Source organism: Hydra vulgaris, chromosome 06 (genome assembly GCF_038396675.1).
Source record: "Hydra vulgaris chromosome 06, alternate assembly HydraT2T_AEP".
Lineage (NCBI taxonomy): Eukaryota > Metazoa > Cnidaria > Hydrozoa > Anthoathecata > Hydridae > Hydra > Hydra vulgaris.
This window is the reverse complement of record NC_088925.1, coordinates 46,478,486-46,503,630: the sequence shown is the minus strand read 5'-3', so window position 1 is coordinate 46,503,630 and position 25,145 is coordinate 46,478,486. Positions and strand designations below refer to the sequence as shown.

At 29.0% G+C, this 25,145-nt stretch overlaps 2 protein-coding genes and 1 long non-coding RNA gene across 3 annotated transcripts; 2 read left to right on the top strand and 1 right to left on the bottom strand.

Annotated features, from left to right (window-relative positions):
* Positions 1-25: 25 nt before the first annotated feature.
* On the bottom strand, positions 26-9,105 carry LOC136081909 (uncharacterized). Its single transcript, XR_010639240.1, has 3 exons — positions 9,007-9,105; positions 3,930-5,893; positions 26-3,646 (listed from the first exon to the last, which is right to left on the bottom strand). It is a non-coding gene; the product is annotated as an uncharacterized LOC136081909 (long non-coding RNA).
* A 5,786-nt stretch (positions 9,106-14,891) lies between these two features.
* On the top strand, positions 14,892-15,281 carry LOC136081439 (uncharacterized). Its single transcript, XM_065798753.1, has one exon. It carries the CDS (start codon positions 14,892-14,894, stop codon positions 15,279-15,281), a length of 390 nt encoding a protein of 129 aa, XP_065654825.1.
* Positions 15,282-22,096: 6,815 nt separating this feature from the next.
* On the top strand, positions 22,097-22,942 carry LOC136081438 (ARL14 effector protein-like). Its single transcript, XM_065798751.1, has 3 exons — positions 22,097-22,178; positions 22,293-22,551; positions 22,734-22,942. The coding sequence occupies exons 2-3, from the start codon at positions 22,326-22,328 to the stop codon at positions 22,940-22,942; spliced, it is 435 nt and encodes a 144-aa protein (XP_065654823.1). The 5' UTR covers positions 22,097-22,178; positions 22,293-22,325.
* Positions 22,943-25,145: the final 2,203 nt, after the last annotated feature.

The window sequence follows — 25,145 nt, the reverse complement described above, 5'->3', positions numbered from 1 at the left end:
CAAATGCTGTAATATTTTACTGCAATTTTTTAATTTTAATTTATGTTTTTAATAAGTGTATGGCTCAAATTCCTTTTTAAAATAAAATATTTTAGTTGTTTTTAAACTTCATTATTATAAAGCAGTTTAGGTGTTAGCATAAAATAAAAGATTTTTTATTAGGCGTGGCCGGCTTTAGACTTGAGTTTGTTCAAAAATACACTTTAAAATTAGGTTTTTATAAAAAAGATATTTTTAAAACAATCAAAAAGGTGTGGTTTTGAAGAATTAAACGATTAACAAAGAATAATAACTTTAACTAATTGCTTTCTATTACCTGAAGTAAACGGGCCAAGGGTGCGTTTTAAAAGTTTTAAAAAAGTATTTTAAAAAATTTTAAAAACATTTTGATTTAAATAATGAAAATAGTGTTAAAAGTTCATGAAAGAGGAGCAAAGGCTTTTTATAAAAAGGTAAAGCAAAGTAAACAAACAAAAAATCAGGCTAATCAAGCTAAAACTTTGTTGTGCATCTTTTTTATTTGCAAAGTAATATTTTAACTATTTTTAGCATTTGAATAGTTTTAGATTAAAATAGGTATAAAATAGTCTCAGCGACAACAATGACGTAGTTGATATAGTTACAACTATATAGTTGCAAAAAAGCTGTTTTTTGAAAAAACAAAAAGAATACAAGAATCGTGATGCAAAACAAAAACGTTTTTTTTGCATCTCTATTCTTGTATCTGGCATAAGTGTAAAATATTATGTCGGGTAGAGCAGGGCCTACAGGGACACCTAAGAAATAAATGTGGCGGATAAACTAATCTTAGTTAACACTTTTTTAAAAAAATTTTCTAAAATTAATTTGTATAAGAAAAAAAATTTTTTACAAATAAGCTAGGACAACCAAAGTAACAAAACTCTTGACTAGAAAATTTTTTACATTTTGCAAGTGGATGGGGTAAAACGGGACAGTTAAAAAACAGCAGTTATTTGTTAATTGTAAAACTTTAAAAATGATAAAAAAATTAAAGCTAAACGTGTCAAGACATTAAACTCTCAAAAAAGTAACATATCTAGATAAACTACACGCCCATACACCACAAAAAAGATATAACAACTAAAATAATTTTTTTTTTTGTGTTTTATTATAAAATACCTCCACTTTAATTAAACCTATATATTTTTTATCGATTACTAAAAAAGCCTCGAAAACTTAATCCATTGATACAGGTTAAGCAAATCATCATTTAAACGAAGGTTTTTACAGTGTCTGGAATGACTCAAAGTAGCCGGACATATCTCGCTTTATAATCAAATCGAACAACCAAAATGTACTCTTACTTTTTACTAGAGGCATCGTTTTAAATCTTTAAAAAAACTTAAAACAAGGATCACCTGAACCCAACCAGACCTTCCCGAAACTACTCAAATGCGTTTGTCTTGAAATCCCGATATTCTAAGTCTTCTGTTTAACCAGTGTTTGTCTCACTCATTTACGTCTTATCGATGGAAACTTGCAAACATAACACCTATCGCTAAATTACCAAACCCAAGAAACTGGTCAAACTTCCGTCCAATCTTTCTCATACCTCATCTCTGCTAGACAATAGAATGAGTTGTCGCCAAATTTATCATCCACCATACTCACACCATCTTAGAAAACAACAAGCAATATGGCTACTTACCAGGTAAAAACACCATGGATGCAATTGGATGTGTTATAGAAGACTGACATCTTGCTAAAGACAAAAAGAAAAATTTAATTGTAATATTCTTTGACTTTTCTTAAGCCTTTGACGTCGTTAACACGAGCTTCTTTTTACCAAGTTATCAATATACCTCCCTAAATGGCTTATTTCCTGTATTGCATCTTACATACAGACCAGATATCAGCAAATTTATACTGATGGCATAGCAACAGAATGGCGACCTCTGGAAGCTGGAGTCATTCAAGGCAGTGTACTCTTCGTACTTATACAATAAACAATATATTTGATTGCAATACTGAACTGCGCAAATTTGCTAATGACATCTTTGTATAAATTGTTGGAGACCAAGCCCACTCAACCCAACCAGACCAAATTTGCAACAAAGTTAATAACTGGTGCATCAAAAACAAAATGTTATTAAACATAACAAAATGCAAAAATATAAGCATACCTCGTAACAAACTTGACACTCACCCACCACCAATTGTTTCCATCAACTCTAAATTTCTCGAATTTGTAACATCGTATAAATACCTAGGATTGGATTTAAATATAGAAACAAACACTAACCAACAATGGCAGCGTATCAAGCCTAAAATTTCCTCAGCTCAGTACCTAATTAGAAGTTTAAAAAAACTAGACTTTCATAGCGAAATACTAGTAACAATATACCGAAACATTGGAATTAGTCAATTGATCCATAGCGCACCGTTACTGTGCGTAAGCACTATCAAAATAAAGTACGAAATGCACCAAATACATCTAAAAGCTAAAATCTATAGGTATTAGTTCAGAAATCGCAAAAACAAAACATATCGAAAACACTGATACGTAGATTGACATTTTACGATCCCAAATCATCCGCTTCACATAAAGATAAAAAATAAATCTAAAATAGCAACTAGACAACTTCGGGTTCAAGTATGTATGTATGTATGTATGTATGTATGTATGTATGTATGTATGTATGTATGTATGTATGTATGTATGTATGTATGTATGTATGTATGTATGTATGTATGTATGTATGTATGTATGTATGTATGTATGTATGTATGTATGTATGTATGTATGTATGTATTTATGTAAGTATGTATGTATGTATGTATGTATGTATGTATGTATGTATGTATGTATGTATGTATGTATGTATGTAATTATTTGGCAATATTTTTGATGAGCTGGTTTATTAACAATATGTCAATGTAGAGAAAATTTCAATACCCCACTTGTGTCAGCAGCTTTTCAATTTTAAGTTCCTTTTTACTCACAGCTGAAATTTTGGATGATTGATCTTTCTTATATAATTTCTTACCATCGTTGTTTACATTAAATAATAATCAAAGTTATAAAAACAACAATTTCTTTGAATTTGTTACTGATATTGCTTTTCTAAATAATGAAAATAATATTTTAGATTAATTCAATCATCAAACTGTAAAAAGCATTTCGAAATGGTAGTAATATAGTCAATACGTATATATAACTTGTTGTCCCGTTATTTCCCACAAAGTTCATTTTACTGAAATTAATACTATACAAAAAATTCAATGCCAGATACTTTTTAAAACCAGGCTTGGATAAAAATTAGTGTCTGAAGACATAAATCTTTTATAAATAGTTCAAGACAAATTTTTTGTCATTGTATCGCTTAAGAAAATATGCAAACTTTGTTTTTCGCTATCTTTCTGATGCATTTTGGTACTTTTAATGCCTTTTGGTAATTCTCAAATTAAATTCTTGACAATAATGAAGCCCAATAATGTAAATTATTTTATCAGAAAATTATTTTTAGCTTAGATATAAGGCTTCAGGCATAACTGTCTCTTTATGCACCACTGTCCCGATCTGCCCCGCTCTACCCTAGATCATTGCTGACTTAAACAAAAATTACCTTTTTATAAAAATTTTTGTGTTAGTGTAGATTAACATTACCAATATGGAACATACAAACTAAAAAAAAAAGTACAAATTTAAATCTTTAGGGTGTATCACATATCTTACTTTTTTTAAGGTAGGAAAGTATTTTTTTGAGGGTAAAAAATTATACCAAAAATGGTCAAATGTTGTGAAATTTGCTATTTTAAGGGCAGGACTATGGAGAGGATAAAAATGTACTGATGTAATTATCTTTTTAGGTCCTCTAAACCCCCACCCGTCCCTCCCGCCATTTTTGTTATACATATATATGATAGAAATAATGTTAAATAGAACAATTTTATTAAAGCAAGGTTACCTTGCGTGTCTTTTCCTATGCAAAATTACGTATTACTGTAACAAAGTCTATATGTTTTGCAATTTCAGACTCAGTGCTTAGCCTAGCCAGGTTGTTAAGGCAATCCTGACTCATGGTAGATCTAAGATAATTTTTAACAAGTTTAAGCTTGATGAAGCTCTTTTCTGGTGATGCTACTGTTGCTGGTGTTGAAAGAAATATCCTCAAATTGACACTGAGGTTTGGAAATATACTTTCTAGTTTGCACTCTGTCAAAGAATTTAATATTTCCATTGCACTCAAATGTTTTGTCCCAAAATTCACTTTGTGAATCATTGTTATGTCTTTCATTTCTTGCACAAAGTCTTCACTGACTATATCTTTAGAATATTTTTTCGCAAAATTAGCTGCCTCATGTATTAATTTCTCCTTTGACATTTTTTGGTAGCTCCAAAGAAAGCTGAAGGTTTCAGAAATCTGTCTTGCGGCGCTAAAACAAACTATAAGTCCTCCAATAACATTATCTAATTCTACATAAAAAATTTCCTTTCGTAATTGGGAATCTAAGGGAGATTTACATACCATCTAAGGGAGATTTACCTCACTCGTTTTACTCACATTTTTATCGTGGAATTGTTTTCTGCTATCTTTTCTAAATAATTTTATTTCTATATCAAGGCTACATGCAACAAGCTTAGCTTCAATCCACATTGCTTTCCAACTGTTACAAATAGCAGCTAGTTGTGAAAACAAGCTTTCTATATTTGAAACTTCCATATCTAAAGTCGCGTTACTGGGAATAATGGGAATTAATATTATGTGTCACACAACTGACATTATGATCCAGGTAAAGGTAATGATATAACAAATTGCTTCACGAATCTCGTTTCTAGTTTTTGGAGTAAGATTTAGTTGGAGCAAGTCTTCCAAAGCCAGCTTTACACATAGAAGGTGAGCTAACATAGCAGTAGGAGACTGTTCTTTCATTATAGCTTGTGCCCCTTGTATTCGCCAGACATATTTGGCGCATTGTCATAACTTTGAGCCCTACAATTAGCAAGTGGGAAAGCATTACTTTCTAACGCTTTTGAAATTATTTGAGCAATTTTAAAACCATTTTTGTCACTATCAATCTACAAATTTCAAAAACCCTTCTGAAATTTCATATCGCGATTCATGGCAAACTAGGTAACGTAAAATAAATTTTTGTTTGCTCAACATGTTACAAATCTGTTGTAGAACCTTCAGTTATTGCGTATTACTTTGCAGAATGTCTTTTGTCCAAAACATGCTGCTTAACAAGATCAGAACATTTTGCAATAAACTCATTTTGGGAATCATTTGAGAGGTAACGTACTTGCAGTCTTTCGCCCTTTTTTTGTGACTCAGCTATTTTTAGAACGTGTTCCTTTAGAGTAGGGTTCCTGTTAGAAAGCAACTCTATCAGACCTAAAAAGTTTCCATTATTTGAGACACTAATGCGTTGCGAAGATCCCTTAAAAGCAAGACTCCGTTCTTCTAAGAAAAGGATAGCATCAATAATTCTTCTCAAAATTTGGTACCATTGTTCCAATTCCACTCTAATTGATGCTTCAATAAAATTATCAATACCGCCTTGCATTGAAAGTCTTCGTTCTGATTCACACCGTGCTTGATAGCATTTTCTATGCCCATTACTCTTTTTATGATCTTTTTTTTTGTTTTTTTACTAGTTGCTATTTCATTTTTGCGATGGCTATATTGTTTATGAATGCCATTTTCATTTTTCTTTTTTACTAAATTTAAATCAGGATTTGTTTCTAATTCATATTCAGTAATTGTTTTTAATTCAATCGTTGCTTTTTTACACCTAATTGAAACAGTGTCTGTATTCCTTTTCTTTCATTGTATATGCATTTCTTTTTTTCTTTTCTTTTTTGTGCCCCAGATTTCTGCATTTGGATATTTCTTGTACGCAGAATCTTAAATATATCAAGTTGATAAATCTAAAAAAAAATAAAAAAAATTATTTTTCTCTAATAAGTTAAAAAACAAAGTTTCTTTTTTTAATTTGCATCAACCACCACAGTATTAAAAACATGGTAGCCAACAAAGTAAGAAATTGTTGAAAAAACAAACCCAATTCAAAAATATTGAAAATGAAATAATTTAATATTTAATATATTAAATCGATAAATCATAGTTAATGACATTGTTTAAAATCTAAGATGTTAAAGAAATATATAAACTAAAAAAAACAAGTAAAAATTTATATTTATTTTATTTATTTTACGCTCCCATATTTTATAAAGTTCTTTTTTAAATTTAATACGATTTAACATTGCTTTAGCGAGTTAGCATAACGTAAGCGAAGACTAACGAACGACAAGCTATATAATTGCGGGGTCATGTCTTTCTTTTTATTAGTAACTTACCACCACATCGCATTTATAAAACCGAAATATTCAGAAGTAAAAAATTTTTACCTCAAAAGACGGTTTGAACTAATCAGAGTTCAAACCGTCAAAACCCTGTACGTAAATCACCTACAATAAAAAAACTTTGTTAAAATTAAATATATATCAGAGCCGTAACCACAATTTTGATATTAAAGAGGGTAGAGGGTTTTTGATAAAAAAAGTAAAAAAAAGTAAAAAATATTAAAGAGGGTGAGGGTTTTTGATAAAAAAAAGGGGGGGGGGGGAGAGTTACGATCAAAAAAAAATTTGAAATTAATAACTTGTAATAACTAAAACAAACCTTTTTAAATTAGTTTTTAGGTACACCTATTGCAGAGCTCAGAGAAGTATCTCAAGAAAATAAGCTGGTGGTTACGGCTCTGTGTATATATATATATATATATATATATATATATATATATATATATATATATATATATATATATATATATTATTCATATAATTTCCAACCTTAAGGGGTAGGATACGTAATATATCTAAAGATAGGATATGTGATACACCCTTATTTCATCCTCTTTTTTTTTTTTTTGTATGTACATTTGCAACATAAAAACGTTCATGTATAATATTTAAATGCTATAGATCATAAAATAATATCATCGTGGAATTTTTAAAATATGCTGTAGGCAAAGCTAACCTTTTAACGTATTTAAACCCAACGTACATCTGCCGGGTGAGCGTTTTCTACAGGTGGCAACATTGTCATTTCAACTTTTTTTTGACTTTAAAAAGTCGTAGGTTTTCTGTACATTTATAAGCGTTAAAATTATATTTTGGTGTTAATCGTAAAGTACCTTGATAACTAAATAAATTGTTTTATATATCTATGGAATCATAAAATTTTTTCCAGATTTTTTTTTCGTAACTTAAGTATTGTTTCATCCCCAACTATTAGGGTTTGAGTTTGTAAAAATGTTTTTATAAAAAAGAGAGAGAGAAATGAGTTTAAAAGAAAATTTAGGTAAGGTTTATAAAACCTAAATAGTTATTTTTTAGAGGACGTCTTTTATAAGAAACAATATCTTAATAAAATATATTACAAGCTTATTACAAGCTCATTCAAAGTAAGTTTTCTAAATTTATTAGTAGTCACTCTTATACATAATTGCATCATTTAAAAGTTTTAGATTTTAAATAATAAAAGTTTTGCTAAAATTATGTCAGTAAAATTAAATCTATTTCAAATCAAATCTATAAAATCATATCTATCAGATCAGTATTATTGATATTGATTCATTTAACTTGTTGCTGATGATCGAAGGCGCCGCAATTTTATACTGGCGCTGCTAATGTTTTATTACCTTAATTTGATTTATAATAAAGTTTTACGCCGAGTGAAAAAAGTTTAAGACAAATTATTAAATTCTTTAAAAATTTTAAAGAAAAAAGAAACATTCTTTTAAAAAGATTTAGAGCAAAACAATACATCAGATTTCTTGTTGTTTTGAATCATATTCAATATGTTCAATCATACTCAATTATGTTTGAGTCATATACTTAATATGTTGAGTCAACATTTTGAATATTATTCAAAATAACAAGAAATGAGGTGTTTTTTTCTGCTAGAAAGTTTAAAAAATATGCAGCAAAAACAACTTTAACTAAACACCTCTTAAAAAGAGCAGTGTATTTAGATAAAACCAAACGAAAGCAATTTCAACATCAAACATTGTACGTAAACATTGTTGATCTCAATACTCGTTTTAAGAAGTATTTACTTAAAGTTATTTTTACATTGTAGGCTTTTTAATCTTTCTAGTAGATTGACAAGGATTACACACTATTTGATTTTACTTTGTCAAAATGACATAGTAAATATGTATAGAAGTTCTCAAATATCCTCTGGTACGCCTTGAAGAAGAATTTTCAAAAAAAAATATTGCATTACCTCAAATAGAATCTTAGTTTTTTAATACATTTTAAATTTCTTCCCAATATATCTTAGTGATAAAAAGATATGGTCATGATTTTTAAAACACCACATTTCTTTAACGTTTAATGATTTATAAAAGTTTCGTTTTTTAATCGATTTTTAACGTTTTCTATATCATGTTAATCAACTAGATATATTGGTTTAGCATAATTTGAATTAAAAATAACCTCATCTAAGAAAGAAAATTGCATATATATTTTTCCTGGTTATTAAGGTGTTTTGAGGAGTACTGACATTCTTAAAATAAAGTTCATGCGGTTTTTTTTCTTATCGTTGTTGTTTATATAGCCAGAGTAAGCAGTGCCGGTTTTAGCACTACCAGCGCCCTGGGCGAGATTTTTACAGCGCCTCTAGCTCAATTTAACCCCATTCAAAAAAAAGGCAAAGGGTAAAATAATTAATTAGTTTCGGCCCTTAATATTTGGCGCCCTGGGCCATCGCCCAACCAACCCAACCAACGATCAAAAAAGAAGAATTTTTTTCAAGACAGGAGTCTAAAGTTGAGTCGTTAGCAAAAAGAGCTACTTTAGATGTAAGGTTTACAAGTAGATCATTAATGTAGATAAGAAATAAAACAGGACCAAGGATAAAACCTTGAGGTACCCCAGAAGTTACTCGAAGTAAAGAAGAGTGTTGGCCTTCAAGAAGGACTTTTTTTTCTCACAAGGAACAACTTTTTAAAGAAATGAATATTTAAAATGTATACCAACTAAATTTCTTTAATATTTTATGCTTCATGTTTGAATGAAGAGAAATTTTTCGCCAAACGTATTAAAAAGTCTTTATTATTTGAAACCTAAAAACAAATATAATCAAAATGGATCCGATAAAAACAAACAAGTTTGAAACCTAAAAACAAATATAATTGCTGAATGGGTCCCCCAAATTTGCTGGTGGACCCAGCGAATTTAGGGAACCAATATGCAAATTTAGGGGCCTTTTTGGAAACTTATGAAACTTTTTTTAGTAGTAATTTTTTATATAGTAATAGTGGAAATGTTTTTAAGTTTTTCACTACCTATGTATATAAACATATATATATATATATATATATATATATATATATATATATATATATATATATATATATATATATATATATATATATATATATATATATATATATATATATATATATATATATATATATATATATATATATATATATATATGTATATATATATATATATATATATATATATATATATATATATATATATATATATATATATATATATATATATATATATATATATATATATATATATATATATATATATATACAGAGGCGATTTTACGAAGGAGGGGGGGGGGGGAAGTAAGGTGTTACACCCTCCCAAAGAAGGTGATTTTCAAGTTATAGTCGGCTTTTTTTACGAATTTAGTTGGATAGTCGGATATTTGACACAATTCAGTTGGGTAAATTTTATTTTGAGGACTTTTTTTTTTTTTTTACGAAGCCAGTCGGTACTTTTAAGGATTCACCCCCTCCTCATTATATTTGTAGAAACGCCTCTGTATACATGTCTACTCTGTATGTTTTGTACATATATATATATATATATATATATATATAATATATATATATATATATATATATATATAAATATATATATATGCATATATATATATATATATATATATATATATATATATATATATATATATATATATATATATATATATATATATATATTGTTTTGTTTAACAATTTTTCTTAGTTTTTAAAGTCCTACCGTTGCTTATGTAAAAATTGTAAAATATATCTGATTATCGTAATTATTTCAAATGGAAAAATACATATAAAAAAAATAAATACCATTGTACCATTCTTAATACCAATGTAGTTTTTGTTCCTTTAATACTTAATTCAGTAATATTCTAACCGTAAATATATGTAACTATAACAACGATAACTATATGTATTATTTCTCAAAAATGCATGGAATGATAGAATCAGATAAACTTTTTTTCAATATTGCTTACCAATATGTTGAATTGTAAGCTGTTAAAAAACTTGAACTTAAATTTGAAATTTATTTTACTGTCTATTTTAAGTAATTATATACTAATGTCAACTCTTTTAATATTTTTTATGTTTAAAATTTAGCATAAATATTTAATAAAGCTGTATAAATGTTCACCTGATTACAAAGTCTTAAATGCATATTAATAAGGCTTTTAAACTCTACACTCAGCTAATCATATCATCTTAGTTATTGTAAACAACATTTGCACATCTTTTGAAACTGAAAATTTTTTACTAGAAGTCTTCATCAAACTTAAAAAGATGTTTGATAGAATTAATTCATTAATGTTTTATTTCATTAGCATTGTATTCTCTACTGTATCAAATTGATACGGTAGAAAATACATTACTGAAAATCATTTTAAAAAATCAATAACTGTTTAGATAATAAACAAAAATGTATATATATATATATATATATATATATATATATATATATATATATATATATATATATATATATATATATATATATATATATATATATATATATATGTATATATATATATATATATATATATATGTATATATATATATACATTTTGTTTTGGAGAGATAATAAGATTAAATCCATGTGTTAGAAACGGGATGTTAGATTAGGCACGTTAATGAAACAGTTGATATATATATATATATATATATATATATATATATTATATATATATATATATATATAACAAACGTTTTTATACTTATTGTAAAAAAAAGCATTTAAAAGTCTTGCGCTTAAAAATAATACATTTTTAGGTTACTAAATCTCGAATTTCATCTCAGAAGTTAGGTTCAGGATACTTTTGGAGAATCTTCAACTGTTTCATTAACGTGCCTAATCTAACATCCCATTTCTAACACATGGATTTAATCTTATTATCACTCCCAAAGATAAGGGAGAGCTCTTTGGAAAGAAAATTTATTCTAATTAATCTCTTTAATCTAATGAACACACTCATTTTTTATTATGAAGAAATTGGTTAATCCATTATAATACATCTAAATTCTAACGTCTTTTGTTGCTAAAGTTATTTCTTTCTTTGACACCTCTATAGCTTGTTTGTAACTCTTCTAGCTATAGAAGAGTCAATTATTACTCTTGTGGTAACAAGAAAAACTTATTGTTCAGAAAACATGCCGATTATAGTTTTTCAAGAGTGTTTTCCAAAACACTCTTGAAAAACTAATACTTTTTAATACTTTTTAAACTATTTAACAATTGTTTAACTGAACCTTGTTTTTCTACTAACTAGAAAATGGCATTGTAATTTGAATTTAGAAAACTCTGGAAATCTATTTGTCCCCTTTTTAACACAATTGTTTACCTCTTTTACCCAAACTGTTAACAGATTAGTCTTGTCACAACTATTAGTTGTAACAAGACTGATCTGGCAACTATTTCGTCCATAAATCTTTTATTATCTTTTAAATCTAAAGTTTAAATCTTAAGTCTAAAATCTTGTGTCTAACAGGCTATATGAAAAGATTGCGTTGACGTACTATCACCTTTAGCTTCTTTAAGCACTTGTCTGTTTAATTAATTAATAAAGATCATTGTGAAAAAAAAAAAGTTTGTATTTTGTATAGAAAAACGTTGGTTAGTGACAAGTTTATACCTTCTTCTTTGTTCTACGGACATCAAGATATAAATATTGTATGTATATATATATATATATATATATATATATATATATATATATATATATATATATATAAATATATATATATATATATATATATATCCGGATATTAAGGCGGCCAATCCATCACCAATAGGTGGTTGTCTTGACTACTTTTGCAGTGTGTTTCGGATCGTTGTCTTGCTGAAAAACCCATTTTATTGGCATATTCTATTCAGCATGAGGTAACATAACATCTTTCAAGATATTTTTATACATGAAACGGTCCATTATTCCATCGTTTCGATGTATTGGACCTAGACCGTTAGCAGAAAAACACCCCGAGACCATTACATTGCCTCCACCATGCTTCACGGTCTTATGGCAGTAACGTAAATCGAGGCGTTTTCCGGCCGGTCGACGTACACAACAAATGCCATCGCTCCCAATGATGTTGAACTTCGATTCATCACTGAACAGGACAGTTGGCCATTTCTGCACATTCCAGTCAATATGAGATGTAGCAAACAGGAGTCTTTTCTTCTTGTTTTTTAGTGAAATTAGCAGTTTCTTTGCAGGGCGTCGAGAAAACAATCCGGCTTCAGCAGCACGTCGTCTGATTGTTCGGTCGGATACAGGCAGCTCTAATTGCTTTTGTATATCGACTGATGATACCCAGGGATCCTTCTTGACGGATCTGACGATCATAGAATCCTCTCTAGTGGTGGAACGCGGTGTTCCACCTTTGTTATCTGCTGCCAACTTCCCCGTAGAACGATATTTGGAATATAGTCTTGATACGGTCCATTTTTTCATGTGATATTTATCACAAATACTTTTTTGTGAAATTTCAATTACGTAATTGCCAATAAATTTCTTTCTTAGTTCCAATCGAAGACTGTCGGGAGCCATTTTTGCACTTGAAGTCATAAAAATAATAAAAAATAAATAATCACGTTTCTCAAGGCTTACCGTGTTACATTTACTTTGCGATGATACAATAATGCTCTGTGGAACACAACATCTTGGTTGGATGTGGACTGTATTGATGTAATGAAACGTTTGTTGTATTTCACTTCTTGTATTGATGTTCTTCGATAAAACACTTTGATAAAACTCACTTCGCTAAACTGTCTTGATAATACTGACTGATTGACTTCCATTTAATGACTGAATTACATGTCGATTTACATGTCTCTTATATAGTAAAATGAACCTGTGTGAACCTGTTCTGGAAGATTCGAGATGCTTCTTTTTGATGCTTCTGGAAATTTATGGATGCTTCTGAATGTTTTTGTATACTTCTGGAAACTTCTGGATACTTCCTTTAATTATTAAAAAACTTCCGTGATGTTGACACAGACCAGACTTAAGAAATGAAACAAACCAAAAAAGTTGTTTTGTCCGCTGCAAAATGGCACTTGTCAACGAAATTCTGCCTGTGTGCTGTCACCTGTCAGCTGATTGCTCATGTCAAGGCATGCTATGACTCCAGACTCCTGAACTGTTTGCTGTGGTAGTATAGTTCGTTTCGTTTTTAAGACATGTAAAATTAGGAACACTTTTTAGCATTGTTCGATGTTGGTTGCAAATGTTTTGTCCAATACTGTATATATATATATATATATATATATATATATATATATATATATATATATATATATATATATATATATATATATATATATATATATATATATATATATATATATATATGTATGTATATATGGATATATATATACATATATATATACATATATATATATATACATATATATATATATATTTATATATATATATATATATATATATATATATATATAAATATATATATAAATATATTTACATTATTTATATCTCGATTTTTACTTGTTAAAAAACAAAATAATTTTGATCGTGTCGTTATACAGCTGACTTTAACTATTATAGAAAAAGTTTTTATTGAGCATTACAATCATTAAAAATCTTTTAACTTTGATTTTAAATTATAAAAGCTGGCATGCTGTACTACTCCATATAGTTGTTTTATATGGTCTATCTGGAAAAGTTTTTAAAAATACCAATTATATAATTTAAGATTAAGTAATAATTTTTTATAAACTTGTTAAATATTTGCAAAAAGCGTAGTTTAGTTGCTTTTAATTATTTGACTCACGTAAATATTACCATATTTTTACGCCTCTTTCCTTACCAAAGTCGCTTATTGAGCGTTTGGGTTTTAGGCCAGAACTCTACCCATCGCGCCACTGCTGTTTTAATTCTAAATAATACAATATTATGTAGATTATATTATTTGTTAATAAAATTAAAAAAAAAAAATGGTTTTTTTCCTAACTTTACTGTATTAAAAAAAATAATGAAAAGCGGGAGAACTTTTTTTTTCTGGAAGTCTAAGAACTTGCATTTGCGAACAATGAAAAACTGTACTTTAATTCATACCAGACAGCTTTTCTTTTACAATTTTTTTTAGAAGTCTTAGTATATATTTCAATTAAGCAGTGCCTCAAAAATTCTTGTTTATATATATGTAACAGTAATAATCGTTAGGTTTTATCGTATATTAGATAAATGTAGTGAGGTTAAGGCTATAGCTCTTGACATTTCTAAGGCTTTTGATAAAATTTAGCATGCTGGTCTTCTCCATAAGTTTTCTTCTCACGGTGTATCAGATAACATCTTTAAGATTATTGAATTCATCTTTACCAATTAGAGTATAAAAGCTGCCCTCAATAGACAGCACTCTTCCTCATATCCTCAACTTAAGGGGTTCCTCAAAGTTCTATCCTTGGCCCTATACTCTTTTTTAACTTACATTTATGATCTTACAAATATTCTCACATCTAAAGTGGCATTGTTTGCTGATGATACTACCATTTATTCTTGTCTTGATTGCTTGGAGGGGGCATTTGAGCTTGTAAAGGATTTCACTTCTGCTATAGCATTGGGCTCTCAATGGCAAATTTTTTTTCAGCTAATAGTTATCGCAATAACTTAGATCTTCCTACATTCATGAACGGTAATGTACTTGATGAGTCATCTACCCTTTATCTTCTTGGATTAACTTTAACCTCCGATCTTTTTTGGAAATTATATATCAAATCTATTGCAAAATTACCATCTGCTAAAGTCCCAACTCTTCATCGTGCACCCTACTTTCTCACTCAAGATACTATTCTTTATTTTTATAAATTTCAAATCCGTCCTTGTATGGAATACTTTTGTCATATGTGGGGTGGATCTTCGAATGATGTTTTTTCTTATTTAGAAAAGGTGCAAAAACGCATAGTAAACATAATTGGATCTGCTCTAGCGGCCAACCTTCAACCATTATCGCATCGATAAAATGTTGCTACTCTTTCTCTTTTCTGTAAATACTATAATGAATACTACTTTAAAAAGTTAGCGTCTCTTGTGCAATCTGCTAAAACTCATTCTCATCCCGCCTTAAAATGACATAATGGACCCTTAAAGGTTAAGGGTATATTAAGGGCAAATTTTTTCGACTTTTTTTTATCAATATACATTTATAATAGCTTATCTTACTTATTTCATAAAGTTTAGTTTATATTAATCAATTTTAAACATAAGGGTTTGTTTATGGAAAATTCTAATAAGGATCGGTTAGGACAAAATCAGGGCTAGCTCTTATAGGCTATTCACACGAGGGTACATTTAACGGAACATTCCGTGGAACATGGAACATGAACAAACATCCTTTCGTGTGAACCATGGCCTTCTAGAAATACAGGCCTTGACAACGCGCCGAAATTTTTATTGACTGGAGGCCGAGCGATGCGCTAATAAGTAAAGTGGATGCGAACAAGGAGAGCAAAAAACTATAATAATAACAATATATAAGAGCTGCTTTAAAAGTAAAATTACAATAAAGTTAATAAACTATAATATACTTCTTATATAATATAATAACATTTAAATAGAAACTCATTTTCATGACGGTTTTAAAACATTTTGCCTGGACTCCTTGGAGCATCTTGGAGATTTTATTATTACTAGATTTTTTAGAAAAATATTTATCATCATAGTCATTTTTTCTTTAAACATAGCCAGCAATATATATAATTGAAAGTAATGATTCTGCTTGAACTTTATCTTCGAGTTCTGGTAAGTTATCAAAAATTTCGCACTCCTGCTCATTTAAACTTCTAAAACAGTTTTTACAGGAATGACCATTGGTACAATTATCAAAACTATCCATTTCTAACTGTAAAGAAAGTTTTGCATGTTGGATTCTAACTTTTTCTATGACAGATTGAGCAGTAATAAAATAGGTTTCCCCAGAACCCTGGCAAAGCTTGCTAAAAGTTTTTTCTAATAGATCAGTTGTGAACCACCCCAGGATAGCATAATCATTTCCACAATCCAAAAGATATCTTGCAATGTTGACTAACCCTACACACATGAGAAACACATTCAGAGTAGGGTTTTTCGGTTCCCGCACTCGGACTCGGCGAGTCTGTGGGTAAATACCCGGATCCGAGACCCGGTTTAGGGCTCGGCGAGTCTCATAGTTTGAATGTTTTGCCTTGTTTTGTAAGCAGCGGTGCGTCGTCGAGCTGGATCTCTACCTATTCTAGAAAAATATAGTAGTATGGTTTGTGAATCTAACTTAAAGTTGAACTTGGCCACGGCTTTTTGGATGTTTTGAGAACATTTAAGTTTATGTGTGTTTCCATGTATGTCCGAATACACTCTTGAAAGAATTAACTTTTATTTATTATTATATTTATCGTAACTTATATTTATTCTAAATAATTTCTAATATATTTTTGCTGATATAATATGTTTCTATATAAGCAAATGTTTTAAAAGCATTCGCTAATATAAAAGCTTTTGATTAGAAAGATTAAAGTTTATAAGTTAATTCTTTTAGCGCGTATTTAAAAAACTTAATAAAAAAACACTTTTCATTTATTAATTACGTCTCTATTTTAGGAAAAAAGTGAAATATCATAATTTTACTAGAACATCTTTTACAGCCCCATTATGCCGAAGCACTCTAAAGTGAGGGAGTATTTCACTCAATATATCAATTTGAAAAGAGAAAAATGCAATAAGTGTTTAACAATATTATCAAACAAAGATGGAAATACTTCATCAATGACTAAAATAAAAATTAAACATTTCTTTATTAACACGAAAAGAAATAGAAGAAAATTCTGGCACCAAACTATTTTGTTTTTTAAAACTATCAACACTTTCGTTTTCGTCGCAAGAAAGGCTTTAGAAGAAATTGTCTCTAAAATGGCCGCTCTTGATGGTATATCAGTTAGGGCGATTACAAAGTCTAGTTTTATTCGTGAAAGTTTAGTAAAATCAAGTTATTATCTTCTTAAAGCCGAAAAAGATGTTATGAATTTAATTCATAAGTTTTATGAAAAAAAGAAGTTGGAAATATTAGAATTGTTACAAGAAAAAATTAAAGAAGGCCGACGATTTAGCATTACACTTGATAGATGGACGAGTATGAAAATTCGGAAATATCTCAATATCGATTTGCATGGAATTGACTCTGAAGTTTATAATCTTACTTTAGTGAGAATTTTTAACTCGTGTACAGCTGTAAAGTTAGTTGAAAAAGTAGAACACCATTTAAACACAATATAATATTAATTTTAAAAAATATATAGCTGGTTCGGCGACGGTGCAAGTGTTATGATAAAATTTGGACGAGAATCTCCTAGTCTCTATAATTTGTGTTTGAATATAATACACTATACACTTAGCTGTTTGTGATGTACTATATAAAAAGAAAAGTATTACCGTCTTGCAAGATGAAGATAACGTTGATGGAGATGATATTAATGATGATCAAGATGAAAATTATTGTTTTGACGAGAGCGACGGTGACGTCGAAGAGTACGGACAAGTTGAATTAACAAATTTAGGCAATGTAGAAGAAATATAAAAAGTGTTCGTATAATTGTTAAATTTTTTAGAAGTTCTTCTGTAAGAAATAATATTTTGTAAGAAAAGATCAAAATAGTTTTAGGAAATGAACTTCAGCTAGCGTTAGACGTAAAAACTCGTTGGAGCTCAATGATCGAAATGATATCTAGATTTTTAAAATTATTTTATATTATTAAAGAAGCTCTGCAAGATATTGGAATTGAACATTTAATAGAAAATAATAATATTGAATTATTAAATGAATTGGAAAATACTCCAAAGCCTATTAAATTAACTGTTGAAGCTCTTAGCAGGGACGACGCTAATCTTGCAACAGCCCGATTAGCAATTGATTTTATGTTAAGAAAGTTAAAAGAATCCAATGGTAATTTAGGTAGAGAGCTATTAATGACAATGAAAACTCGAATAAATAGCAGTATATACCAAGAAATAGAAGAGCTATTAGATTCTCTTGTAAATGGTACTATGCCTTCAAAGAAAATACAATTATTTACAACAGATTTACTGAAGAGATTATTTGGTGAAGATGAAGAACAGCAAAACACACATGAACAAAGGCATTCAACTGAAAATAACGAAAATACTACAGGAAACACACTACCATTAACACTGGAGGAAGAACTACATAAAATATTAGAGAGTGCGAAATGTCCAATTTTGTCAAGTTGCGGAGATAAATTAGTTGATATTAAAAAAGAATTTTTATTATTTTCAAAAACTAAAAAAAGAACTGTATATTTAGAAAAATTGTATCTAGCGTTAATGACGATAAAACCAAAATCAACAAATTCCGAACGAACATTTTCTGTAGCATCCAACTTCTGTACAAGAATTCGCTCTAGATTATCGGACAATTCATTAAAGTGCTTAGTTTTTTTAAAGTTTTATTTTTTAAGTAAAAATAATTGCTATGTTTTGTATTAAAAACTTGCAAGTATTTTAATTGAGCTGAGGTAATTTTTGGTAGTATATTTACATGCATTTTATAAAATGTGATATTTTTAAAAACGTTTCGTCAAGTTTATTTGGTAGTTTAAGATTATAATAAAAGTATAGAATAACATATTTACGTTAGACGTTGAACGGGCAAAAAGTTGTTTTATTTACCTTAACGTGTACCAAATCCATTATTAAAAGTCGGCGCGAGAACGAAAATCCTTTCATGCTATTGTTAACATCGCAAGTTAAAAAGACGTATTGGACCCGGACCCGATAAATATTCTCAGACTCGACTTGGACTCGTTGGGTCTAAAAATGCTGGGTTTTCCCAAACCCTAATTCAGAGGTATCTTTTGTAAGCTGCTTAATACGTTTTGCGCCTGATTTTTTCAACCATATCTACCACATCTAATAAGAATAGCAGGCTTTTGTCTGTGTGTGATCTTATAACTGCACAGAACTCATCTTTATAACGAATATCTGCTCCAACACCTTTCACAAATTTTCCAAAACTTCACAAATATAGAAATAAATTTGATGGTGCCAATTAGTTCATCTTTTTTAATGGATGGATGATTTTTAAGTGCAGCAACTGTTTCATCATAGAAAACTCGTAAACAAGTGTTAACCTTCTGTCGCTCAATTGGTCTTGGAGAGATGGAAATTTCATTTAATTTGATAAGTTTTAAAAGATTAGCAGATTCCAACTCATAAAGATTTACTAAATCACTCCATTTTGCTACATGTTTGTTACCTTTAAACTCAAAAACTAATTCTCTGCTTTTTTCAGTTAACCAATTATTACAAATACACTTCATGATATGAACATAATCAAACAACAAAAATATGTTTTCATTATCTCTGCACCAAGATTTTTTTTCAATTTTATTCATCATTTTAAACAACTTTTGATTTACTCTATTTCCATCAGTAATAATTGACAACAGTTTTGCATTGGGTTGATTGTTAATTGTTTCAATAATTGGTTTACATTGTTTAAAAAGAAAATCAGAATCTAAGTGACTAATTGGAATCATTTTTACTAAAAACTCTGGTCCACCAAATAAATATTTTACCATTATAGCCAACATTGTTTTGGCAAGAACACCGGGTTGATCAGCAGAATTTCCAAATAATACACCACCATGATAAGTTAATGTGGATTTAATATAAACTTCATCAACCAGCAATATACATTTACGTTGTGTATTTTCAATACTCATCATAACATTTTCCAAAAATTCTAGACTATCTTATGATCCAACTTTTGAAGTGATTCTTGTCAATGTTCTAATACTGGGTAATTTATAATCATTAGAAATTTGGCTGTACAGAGACCTAGATATAGCAAAATATTCAAATGCTCAAGTAATTATATCAGGAGAGTAAGTAAACTCACCAACTTTCTTTTGAGACATACAGTCCATATGTTCGAGTAATACATTTTTTTTATGGCAAACATCTTTATTTTTTAAGTAATGTATGATTTCATCAAAACTGATCAATACTTACAACATGATGATATTAACATTAAAATGGGAATACTGCAAGATGACCCAAGATGAAATGAAGTTAATGGTAAATCCCTATTAATGATAACTAAAAACCTGTGAATATCACATACAAATTCTTTCGACTGAATGTAAACATTATCATTATTGTCATTTATGTTGTATACAATAAGATCATTGTTATGCAAGAGTCTCTCTTTTATGCTATCAAATCGAAAAAAATCATGTTCTCTAAAGCTATCTAGTTCGTCTGATGTTGTATTTCTTATACTGGAAAATGACAATTTTGTTGTTCTGGGTTTAGAAAAAGGTAAACTAAGACAGCTAGCTGGTATGTTGGAAAAGACAGTTGGTGGTTCTGTAGGACGTTCTTTTCAACGATAAAATATTATAGATTTGCTATCTACAGGCCAATGAAGTCAGAACACTACTATGTATTTATTTACAATCAGATTTTTTCTTGGGATAGCTTTTATCTACTTTTCTTTTTCGTATTCATCACAAGAAAATCGATAAGCGGACACCTTTTTAGTTTGATGACGCATAACCACTATTACAGCATGGAACACAACATTTTCGAGGCATAATTTATAACTTTTTGTTAGATAAATATGTTGCACTTTACAAAAAGATTAACCTTTAACTGCCATTTTTTCGTTACAAATTAAATAACGCTACACAGTCGCTAAAAATTTGTGTTTAGACCAATTGCATTTGATTATAACCATCGTAAAACAAAAATATTTCATTCCATGTAAATCTATCCTTAGAGAATCGGCCTCCAGTCATAAGATATTTTATCGCGATGTCAAGGCCTGTATTTCTAGAAGGCCATGGTGTGAACACAATTTGAACAACAATTCACGTGACATTTTAGGAACTTTTGTACCGTCCCGCCAACCCAGAACAAATAAAGATATTCCGCATCAAATCACCCAAAATTTAGAAAATTTTGAACCATGGGTCTTCAAATTTTTTTAAAAACCTCTTTGGCTGTTGCATCTTAAAAAGAAAAGTTAACATATAACATTTTAGCTAAAAATGTTGAGAGGTTGACAAGATACTGCAATTTTAATACTGACCTGGTTTCCTAAAATGACCCGGTTTTCATAACACTCTGAAAAAACATTTTTCTTAAAATAATAAGAAATAAAAATGGCAAAAACATGAAAATAAACATATATAATGTTTTTTTGATGCTGAATTCAATAAATGTACTTAAAATGCTAAAATATAAAAGGAACATGCTTAAAAATTAATAAAACAACTAGTTTCTATAAAACAACTTTGGGGCCCAATATCTCAAAACACACCCATCAAAAAAAATTTTTTTTTTACTGTTAATATTTTCAGCTGTTTATAATCTTACTAGGCACAAAAATCTAACTGGAAAAACGACTGAAACATACGGAACTTTAATTTCAAAGATGTATCAAATTTTCAATAAGCTATTTTAAAAAACTTTCAAATAGAATTCTGTAAAATATTATATTTAGTTAAAAGACTCCTTAAAAGAAAACAACAATTTTGTTATATTTAAGGAAGTCTTAATTATATGATAACTTAGTTATTTGAACTTAACAACTGAAAAAAACACCCTGTTTTGTTTTATATAAAAACTGAATTAGTGTGATATGGATGTGCATTTTTTTTTTAAATTTTGACAACTTTTGTAAAAATTTATAATAACTAGTTTATAAAAAGTTCAGTTAAAAAACAGCATTCGTAAATTTTATTTAAATTTTAGCAAAATAACAATTTAATATATATATAAATTGTATATATATATAAATATATCTATAAAGAAAATTAACAATATCTATCAGTGTAAAAAATTATACAACAGTGGGATTCTGAAAAGGTTTGAATTATTTCTATATTAAATTTTTTTTTTTACTAAAAATTAAGTAGGAAAATTCTTTTATTTAAGTAGGAGAATTCTTTTAATTAAGTAGGAGAATTCTCTTTTTTTTAGGAAATACATTTATACAAAGTAGTTTATTATAAGATGTGTTCTATTGGGTTAATGACATCAGATGCATGCAAAGGCCAACAAGATGTTATTGGAACTTTAAGCAACGAAGAAAAAATAGCTATATCATTACGCTGTAACATTGAACTATCAAACTTTACAACATTATGTGAAAAACATGCTACAAATTATTTGAAAATGTATCCTATATGGCAGAAAGCATGCTGTGATCCATTCAAAAAACATACAAAGAAAATTACAAGTAAGTAAAAGTGGAATTTAAGTATTTTAATATATATATTTTTTTAATTTGTGTTTTCCAAAACATAAACAATGTTTTAAACAATTGTGCAGATAAGCTATATACAACTATACATACAATTATACTATATACAAAATACATAAAACTATATGCAATTATATATACAATTCAATTACTTTTAGAAAATCTTAGAGTAGTTACGATAAATGAGTCACAAGACATGATGAGAAGTAGCTTAAATATTGCTCCTGGGAAGAAACTTTGCAAACCCTGTAAGCAAAAGATTGCCAAAAAAGCAGATCTTAAAGAAGAGAAGCAAAGTCAGGGTGAACAAGATGAAGATTTTCTAATATCATCATTCAAATCAAAAAGACAGGAGATCAATGAATAACCTGAAAATTTTAATATATCTCCTCTAAAATCTCATTCAAAGTCATCAAAACATATACTCTCAGAAGGAAAGCGAAAAGTTGCGCGCATCAACGAAATGGTAAGTAACCTTACTAGAAAAACTGAAAGTCAATTCAATGTTCCCTCAAAACTGTGTTATGAACCAAATGACATTAAAAAGAAGGCTGAAAACTTTGATGAAATTATGAGCTTGATAAAAGAAAAAATTCTATGTTCTGACAAAAGAACTATTGTTCAACTTCTAACACTGGCACCCCCAAGTTGGTCAATATTAGAAGTACAAAATAACTTTGCAGTTACAGAATACCAAGTAAAAAAGGTTAGACAACTTTTTAATAAAAAAGGATTGTTGGCTATCTCATCTTTGTATAAAGGGAAAGTCTTACAAAAAGAAATAGAAGATTCTGTTAAACTTTTTTATGATTCAAGTGATTTATGTAGAACTATGCCTGGAAAAAAAGATTATGTTAGCATTTAAAAGAACGTCCATAAACAAAAAAAACTGCTTTTGTGTAATTTAAAGGAATTGTATTTATTATACAAAGAAAACAATCCAGAAATATAAATAAGTTACTCAAAATTTGCTTCACTTAGACCAAAGTGGTGCATTTTGCCAGGTGCAAGTGGTACACATTCTGTTTATGTTTGTTCTTATCACCAAAATGCCATATTGCTAGTAGATGCTTTAAATATTGGACTAAAGTATAAGGACTTACTTTCGAAAACCGTTTGCTCAGTAGAAAACAAAGAATGCATGCTTGCACAGTGTGATGATTGTCCTGGTAAAGAACCCCTCACCAAATATTTGTATGAGATTTTTGGAGAATACGAAGATTTTGAGGTACACTACAAGCAATGGCAAACTACTGACCGTGCAACACTATTAAGTTTAACAGCTGATATTCCAACGTTTGTTGAACTATTAGCATCTTGTTTTGAAAAGTTACATGCTCATTCTTTTATTGCTCACTCTCAATCACAGTACCTTAACCAACTGAAACAATATATGGATCAATCAGACATTATCATTATTGGCGACTTTGCTGAAAATTATGCTTTTGTTGTCCAAAATGAAATACAGAGCTATCATTGGAACACCCAACAATGTTTTTTACATCCATTAGTCATATACTATAAAGATGATAAAGGTGAACTGAAACATATTTCTTACTGTTTTATATCAGATGACATTATACATGATGTAACTTATGTGTACAAAATATTCCAACTAATCATACCAATATTAAAAATAAAATTTTCCAATCTGTCCAAATTACATTTATTCACTGATGGTTGCGCAGGACAGTACAAAAGTTGTAAAAGCTTTTACAATCTATGTCAACTAGAGAGCGAATTTTGCCTTAAAATTGAATGGAACTTTTTTGCCACGTACCACGGAAAGTCACCATGCGATGGGATTGGTGGTACTGTAAAAAGATTAACAGCACAAGAAAGTTTAAAACGACCGTACAGAAACCAAATTCTCACATCAGAAGCTATGTATGAATTTTGTATTGATAAAATCAAAGTTGTTAACTTCATTTACATAAAGGGATTGGACTTACAATTGCAACGTGAAGAGCAAAAAGAAAGGTACACTGGAGTAACTCTACCTGGTACTCGTAGCTTTCATCAATTTATACATCTTGGAGATAACAAGGTTGGGGCAAAGAGGTGTAGTACAGACACTAATTATACAATAATCCACAATCTTAAAAAGAAACAAGACATATCTCAACTTGATACTGTCACTTTAGGTTGTTATGTCGCTGTAGTCTGTGATGATAAGTGGTGGATCGGCATTGTAACTAAAACCAACTTAGAAGAAGTTGATGCTAAAGTTAAGTTTCTTCATCCAAATGGTCCATCAATCTGTTTTAACTGGCTTGAAAGAGACGACTACAGTTTTATTCCAAACACCAACATATTGAAAAAACTATCTGTTCCACAAGCTTGTTCTAGTTCTGGTAGAAACTATGTGTTTGAAAATGCTGAAATAGAGGAAGTACAAGTAAAATGGGAGCAATAGTGTAAACTATTACAAACACAGTCAAAATAACTTTCATCTTTGATACCTTTACAAATCTTGTATATTTAAGTAACTTTTTAAATTACGATTAACTTTATTTTATTTACAAATATTTTTTGGGAATTTCTTGAAAAAGTAATACATCTTTGAAATT

Coding starts and splice junctions, on each gene's coding strand:
- LOC136081439 (XM_065798753.1), top strand. CDS start 14,892: ATGGCAAATTTTTTTTCAGCTAATAGTTATCGCAATAACTTAGATCTT.
- LOC136081438 (XM_065798751.1), top strand. CDS start 22,326: ATGTGTTCTATTGGGTTAATGACATCAGATGCATGCAAAGGCCAACAA. Junction 22,552..22,733: donor ACATACAAAGAAAATTACAA/GTAAGTAAAAGT, acceptor AATTACTTTTAG/AAAATCTTAGAGTAGTTACG.